Raw genomic sequence first — 7,652 nt, forward strand, 5'->3', positions numbered from 1 at the left:
GGCCTGGGTTAGAGGGTCCCTTGAGATCTCTGCCCGTGGGCAGACTGCAGGGGTTCGTCTCACGGCTCCACCCAATCATGTGGTCACCGGGCTCCGCCCCTGCCCCAGTTCCTGTTTCGGCCCCTGGGCCTTCTAGACGCGTCCGTAACTGTTCCCGCTGGGTCTGCCTTGCCACCCAGGATGGGGTCCCACCCGCGCTTGGGCCGTCCCTTCTTGGGGATACAAGGCGCCTCGGCCCCTCCTTGACCATCTGCGCTTGTGGTGTAACTGCTCTCAGGATGAAGGGCGGCGAGGGGGACACGGGCGAACAGGCCCCGCTGAACCCGGAGGTGGACAGCCCCGCGGGCTCAGCCACGTACCGGGAGTTCGTGCACCGCGGCTACCTGGACCTTATGGGGGCCAGTCAGCACTCTCTGCGGGCGCTCAGCTGGCGCCGCCTCTACCTCAGCCGGGCTAAGCTCAAAGCCTCCAGCCGCACATCTGCTCTGCTGTCGGGCTTCGCCATGGTGAGGGGTGGGAGGGGGTACACGGGGTGGGTAAAGCACGTGGTGGGAGAAGTCAAGAAAATGGGTCCCCAGTACTGGACTGAATAAAAGGGTTTCTTTAGGATAAAAGAAGGAGCTAAGTCCCAAGGGACTGGAAAAACCCTTTATGTCGGGCACAGCTCTAGGAATATAAACAGACTGAAGATCGGTCCCAGAAATGCCGTGGAAGAAGGGAGTAAAGAGGTCAGCAGATGCAGACTGGTGGGGGGAAAGTCTGAAGTGGCTTAGTTACCAAGTCCTCGAGAGTTGAAAGGCAGTCAAAGCTGAATGAGAGCCTATATCAACCAGATCGGGGAAGGGGGATAGTGTATGTGAGAGTCATTTGACTGAAGGGCCCACCTCTCAGAAGGCACAGAGAATTGCCGGGAAAACTAAGAAACCATGAGGAAGCTGCTGGGGAAGGAAGCTGATCAGGGAGCTAGCAGATAAGTCTGATAAACTGCAGGTGTGGGAGGATAATGTCAGCTAACGGTCCCAGCAGTGGCCCCGGGAAGTGGAACTGAAGATTCCAGAGTGTGGCCTGCAGATGTGTCCTGGTTCCTCCCTACTTAGGGCCAGCTGTGCGGCCCCAAGTCGACATCCACTCCAGTTGCCATCTTTAGGAAGTTGTGACATCATAGAAGGTGCTGTCTCTGTGGTCTGCCAAGCTTTTGTCCAGGAGGATGTGGGATTCTTATGGAGACCCCCTAGAACTAGGTGTGTTAGAACAAGCTCCGCTTAGCAAAGGAGGCTCTTCTAGAACAGTGTGCTATCTAGACTACATGGAAGCTGCTGTTTAGACAAGGATGCTCCGCAGGGTATGGGTGTGGAGTGAAGCTCTGCTAGTTTCAGTTTTCTTCACACTTGGGGGGAGGGCACCCTTCATAATGTACCCTTGTGTAAATAGGCCTTGGAGGGAGCTAAGGTGAGGGCATATAAAAGTAACTTAGGTCAATACCTCCCTTTTTTCTGCAACCTCAATATCAGGACGAAAGAATCTGTAATCTTAAAGGTTGCTCTTGCTCTGTTGCTTGTAAGGGGCCCAGATTTCCCCCAAACAGCCCCATAGTTCCTGAGGACATTTGACTGAAAGGAATCAGCACCACAGAAAGAAGGGCACAGCAGCTTGTGTTTGAACCACGTGGCTCCGCCTGCTTCTAAAGGAACAGTACAGTGTGCAGCAGAAGTTGCAGAGCAGATCGTTGTGGTGTCAGTGTGAGAGGGCTTTCTCTGAGGAGCAGTAGGCTGAATGTGTAGGTTCTAGGACCGCCCCCAGTCCTGACAAAGAACCCTGGGTTGGACCCTGGGAGACACCAGAATTAAGCCTGGCCCAGATCCCTGTTTGTGAACACACCTGCCTACTATCTGCGGTGGCCCAATTCCCCAAAATACTCAGTTTTATTTTTGTAAGTACCACTGTATCCCTGCACCACAGTAATCTCGGGATCTGTAAGAAATGGGCCGGGCGTGGTGGCGCACGCCTCTAATCCCAGCACTCAGGAGGCAGAGGCAGGCGGGTTTCTGAGTTCGAGGCCAGCCTGGTCTACAGAGTGAGTTCCAGGACAGCCAGGGCTACACAGAGAAACCCTGTCTCCAAAAACCAACAAACAGAAATGGGAGATATCTTCCTAAACCCAGGTGGCCTGAAGTTAAAACATACAAATCATATTCACAGGCTGTGAATCTAGCCTAGTTCTAGTTGGTAGAGTATTTGCCTACCATTCAGGAAATCCTAGGTTCAATTTCCATTTAAACAACAACAAACATGGTATAGCGTATAGCACACCTATAATCCCAGCACTTGAGGTAATAAAAAAGAACAAACAAGGTTGTTCTTGGCTATACAGAGAGTCAAGGCTAGCCTGGGCTTCATGAAGTCCTATCTCAACAAACATTCAATGTTCAGTACCTGGTATAGTGGCAGTTGTTCATATAAGAAAAGGCATGTTAGACTGCACAGTGAGCTAGTGACAGGATTTTTGACTTCAGCAGCCTGGCTTTAAAGCCCAAACTTGTCCATCAACACAAATGTTTGCAAAGTTCAGGCTAGCTGGGTGGAGTCACGGTAGACTCCCTGACCTGTCAAACATGAGCAGCCATGATTCATCCTGCATAGTTGGCACATTGAATGCAGCCCCGGTGTGACCAGATATGACAAGCTTTTTAGATTGATCTGGAAACGTGAAGCTTATTGGAGTTTAAGAGATGGCAGTTACTACCTTCTGGGTTTTCTCTCTTTGTGCCTTAGACATTAGCATCAACTCTAACAGTCTGTGCCTGGCTCTAGTCATAGAATTTAATGTTTAGCATTAACTTTCTCACTGAGACTATTGTCCCCATTTTTCAGGTAGGAAACTGAGGGAGGCACTTGCTCAGAGATTACACAGTTGTTCAAGGTCATAGGACTGTAACCCTACTCAGGACATTGAAGTAGGGGGGTAGTGAATTTGAGGCAAGTCTGGACTAGTAGGCTGTTGTGAGGAAACTACAAATTGTAGAACTGAGAACAGACCCAAACAGCTCAAGATTTTTGCTTGCTTTGGGTCTATAGTGACTTTTCTTTCTTTTTTCTTTTCTTTTCTTTTTTTTTTTTTAAAGAGGGTCTCTATGTAGCCCTAACTGTGGCTTGGTACTCTTTAGTTCTGGGATTAAAGGCACTTGTCACTACACCCAGCAGTTTCGGGTTCTTTTTTTTTCCCCTTGGTTTTTCAAGACAGGGTTTCTCTGTGTAGCCCTGGCTGTCCTGGAACTCACTCTGTAGGCCAGGCTTCGAACTCAGAAATCCACCTGCCTCTGCCTCCCAAGAGCTGGGATTAAAGGTGTATGCCGCTGATTGGGTTGAGATGAAGTTCCAACCACTGGGAGAAGCCTAGGCTACTCTCAAACTTGAGATCCTCCTGTTTCAGCTCCCACATGCTAGAAAGCATGCAGTGCCACACCAGCCTGAGTCTGCTTTTTATTTTTTATTATGGGTTGGAGATTAAACCTAGAGTGATGTGAGTGCTAGGGCTGCTGAGTCTACTTTTTAGCCAGTATATTATAACCAGGTAAAAGCTCAGAAAAATGCCCCTTTGAGACTGAGGTGAAGTCACGCAGGAAAGCTGAGGCAGCAGGATCACAAGTTTCAGCTCAACCTGCACTACCCAGCAAGCTCCAGGCTAGCCTAAATTATAAGAGCAAGACACTACCAAAAAGGGGGCTGGGATGAGGAAAGCTGAGTATCTTCTATGCTCTAAGTTTTAGGATGTTGTAGTCATGATTCTAAACAGGCAGAGCAAAACATGTTCTAGGGACTCAAGTGTCTTCCTTCTTGTGCCCACAGGTGGCCATGGTGGAGGTACAGCTGGAGAACGATCATGAATACCCACCAGGCCTGCTGGTGGCATTTAGTGCCTGCACCACTGTGTTAGTAGCTGTGCACCTCTTTGCACTGATGGTCTCCACATGTCTGCTGCCCCATATTGAAGCCGTGAGCAACATCCACAATCTCAACTCTGTCCACCAGTCACCACACCAACGACTGCACAGATACGTGGAGCTTGCCTGGGGCTTCTCTACTGCCTTGGGTACCTTTCTCTTCCTGGCTGAAGTTGTTCTGGTGGGCTGGGTCAAGTTTGTGCCCATTGGGGCACCCATGGGTAAACCAGCTCCTGTTGTACCTATGTCCCAGGTGCCACCTGTGACTGTCTCCCTTAGTTTAGCTTCTAACCTCACACCATCCTCTGCTTCTATTACCACATCACAACAGCCTTCCAAAGCCTGTCCACCCCGGCAAGTGTGTGATAGTGCTCATGGACCAGGCTGGCAGGCAGCTATGGCCTCCACGGCAATCATGGTACCTGTGGGACTAGTGTTTATGGCCTTTGCCCTACATTTCTACCGATCCTTGGTTGCCCACAAGACAGACCGCCACAAGCAGGAGCTGGAGGAGCTCAGTCGCCTGCAGGGGGAGCTGCAGGCTGTGTAAGCCTGGCTTTAGACTGTTGCAAGCATTGCCTCAGAAACCCCAGGGATCGACAGACCTCCTTCCTTGCCCTAGGCTGGAGCCACCTCCTGTAAGCTCTGAGGTAGAGGCCAAGTACCTGCCCAGCAGCATCCCACACTCCCAGGGATGATCCCTGTCATCATGTTCTGGTGGGTTTTGTAAATTCTGCTCTGCTTGGGGAACTGTTTCAGCCTAAGGATCCTGGGTTAAATGAGAGGAAAGAGGCCCGCCTGCCTTAGTGAGATCCCTGGTGGTGCTGAGCAGTTGTTTGCTCCTCCAGGAAGGTGACATGTCTGCACAACTGTCCTCAAGGCAATCAGCCCTTGCTTATCTGTATAATCTGCTTTGCAGTTGGCATCCTGGGAGAGATTTTACAGGGCTCCTCAGATGAGCCACTTCACCCTTGGTGACTTGTGGTGGTCGTTCCACTGCCCTAGGCACTGACTGTCTGGCCAGAACTGGGAGAGGAGGAAGTATTGACGAGTGGGAGATTGTGCAGCTACTTGACAAGGGTTGGTGAGTTGGTAAGGGAGAAGATTCAGCCCTTAGAATGCAGAACTCTTCTTCAGACACTGATTTTTTTTCTTTTGTTTTGTTTTTCAAGCCAGAGTTTCACTATGTCTGTTGCTCTGGCTGTCCTGGAACACTCTCTGTAGACCAGGCTGGCCTTGAGCTCAGAGATGTACCTGCCTCTGCCTCCCATGTACAGGGATTAAAGGCATGCACCACCACCACCTGACACTGAGTTTTTGATGCACCTTGTTTTGTAAATAAAGTGTGTCTCACATATGTTCCTATGGCTATGAATGGGATGAAGGTGAAACCTTGGGTATGGTTCTTTGTTCCTAAGGGCCAGATGGAGGTAATATGCTTGATAGATGGTATGAGTCCATCAGGTGCTGACAAGATCTGATAAACTTCTGAATGTGGTAAACAGTTATTCCCAGACTAAGGCCTCTGAACTCTTGTTCCTAAACTTGGGATTTGTGTAAGCTTCTTTCTTGAATGATCCCTTCATCTTATGGGACGATTCCTAAGTTCTCTCAGTTACTCATCACAGACATTTCAATAAACAAGTTTTATATTTCCCATTTTTAAGAGGCAGCTGAGGCCAAGAGGCTAATCTGGCCCTAAGCCACAGAGTTAGTCCATGACCTCAATTACCTTTACTATGGTCAAGGGATTTCTGGGAGAGAGAGGAAGGAAATTGGTACCCTTCGATTGGGATAAATCAAAGGGACCTCAGCTCCTGTACCTTCATGTGCATCTTTTCCTCAGCCTCAGAACTTGAGAGTATAAATCCTACCGTCTAGTCGTGATAGACCTTGTACAGACTCATTTTCTTTTATTACTTGAAATGGTCAGTTAAAATGTGTAAAACCAGGCTCCAATTTTTCCTACCACTGTTATGATGGTTACAGTCAGTCTTTTGTGACAGATAGCCATCCATTCTGGAGGTATAACCTGAAACTAAGGAAAGTCAAAGGCTTGCCCAGCAGCCTATAATGAGAGGCTCTTGTAGAGGGCCACTTAAGGCATCTTCAGCTCAGAAGCCTTGGCAAGAGTGCAGTTCTTCCAGAGACCAGAGAGCCTGTATTCATTCGCTGGATGAAAAGGGTGTTGAACCTTGGGACGATCTCAGTTTTGGGTTCCCAAGTGAAGCTTGAACGAGGTCTGTCCTTAAGTTTCGCAGCGGGATCCTATGAGCATAGGTAGCCCTTGCCTAAAAACTGCTCAAGAATAACCGGGTTACATCAGACCTTTACTTTTTATAGGATCTACTTAAGGGTCTTTATGTTTCTTTTAAGCTCAACAGAACCCTGATTTTAACCACTGAACATTTTTTTTTTTTTTTTTTTTTTTTTTTTTTTTGAGACAGGGTTTCTCTGTGTAGCTCTGGCTGTCCTGGAACTCACTCTGTAGACCAGGCTGGCCTCCAACTCAGAAATCCACCTGCCTCAGCCTCCCAGGTCCTGGGATTAAAGACGTGTACCACCACTGCTCGGCTCAGAAGGAACATTTTAAAACTAGCCCAAGGGAGGTGTAACTAGGGTACTGGCCTAACACGCAGAAAGCCCTGAGTTAGATCTCCCAGCATGCTATAAACCGGTTATGGTGTGCACACCTGTAATTCCGGTACTCAGGAAATAGAGGCAAAAGGATCTGGAGTTCGAGGCCATCCTCCGTTATATAGCAAGTTCGATGTCATGCTGTCTGAAAAACAACAGGAGCCCGAATATAAAAGCGGGAAGGAACCGATCATTTCACTCTGTGCGTCGGTAGGCAAAGCGCCTGAGTCACCCCTCCTGGTTGTATTTTTCCACCTCCCACCCCTCCCAGGTTTTGGTGGATTCTAAGGGAAGCAGCCCGTTACGCCGGGCTCCGCACGCCTGGCCACGCCTCTCTCGTTAGCCCCGCCCACAACCGGATCGGCAGATTCGCTACCCGACTCCTTAGGATTATTTGGGCAGCTTTTCTTGTCTGAAAATTTTCAGGAAACGCCGAGAAGACTTCTTCCTTGTAACCATTTCGCACTAAGTAGGAAGTGTGCTGTTCCTTGAGTCGTTCTACTGAAAAAAAAAAAAATCCAGGACTAGAGGTCGACTCTGCCAACAGGGCTTGGCGAGCCAGGCGTCATTTTCTTGACTCTACAGCAGGTGAGAAGAGGTGACGGCCAAAGCCCAGGACGGTGGCGAATCTGCACTGCAGCCTCATAGGCATTCGGGCTGCGCAAGGAAGGGGCAGGGAAGAGGAGCCGAGGAGCGCGCATCCTGTCCACTCATTCGCCCCGCCCGCCTCGCGAATCTGCGTCGTTGGACGCGCCACTCAAATCTCCCGAGCTCTGGCTGGCGTCCTCCCCCTCGCTCCGCCCCCTTCCCTCAGGGGCTCGTCGCAGCTTTCGTCGCCGCCGATTCGCCAGGAACCCCAAGGCCGGAGCAGCTGGATCAGGGTGGTGCGGTCCACTCTCCGGGGAATGCGGCCCATCTTCAGGCTCCCTGGGCTACAACTCCCGAGCCTCGCAGGGCGCCGGCCGAGGCAAGGCCGCTACCCTCGGCCCCGTGGATCGCTCCGCAGTCCTTGTAGCGAAAGTGCGGATGCAGACGCTGTGCCCGCTGGGCCTCGCGCAGGTGGCGGTGGTGTTT

At 50.3% G+C, this 7,652-nt stretch overlaps 1 protein-coding gene across 1 annotated transcript; it reads left to right on the top strand.

Annotated features, from left to right (window-relative positions):
• Positions 1 to 104: 104 nt before the first annotated feature.
• On the top strand, positions 105 to 5,440 carry Orai3 (ORAI calcium release-activated calcium modulator 3). The gene is made up of 2 exons (NM_198424.3): positions 105 to 506; positions 3,847 to 5,440. Exons 1-2 carry the CDS (start codon positions 279 to 281, stop codon positions 4,489 to 4,491), a joined length of 873 nt encoding a protein of 290 aa, NP_940816.1. The 5' UTR covers positions 105 to 278; the 3' UTR covers positions 4,492 to 5,440.
• Positions 5,441 to 7,652: the final 2,212 nt, after the last annotated feature.

The sequence above is a fragment of the Mus musculus genome, chromosome 7 (genome assembly GCF_000001635.26).
Source record: "Mus musculus strain C57BL/6J chromosome 7, GRCm38.p6 C57BL/6J".
In the NCBI taxonomy this organism is placed as follows: domain Eukaryota; kingdom Metazoa; phylum Chordata; class Mammalia; order Rodentia; family Muridae; genus Mus; species Mus musculus.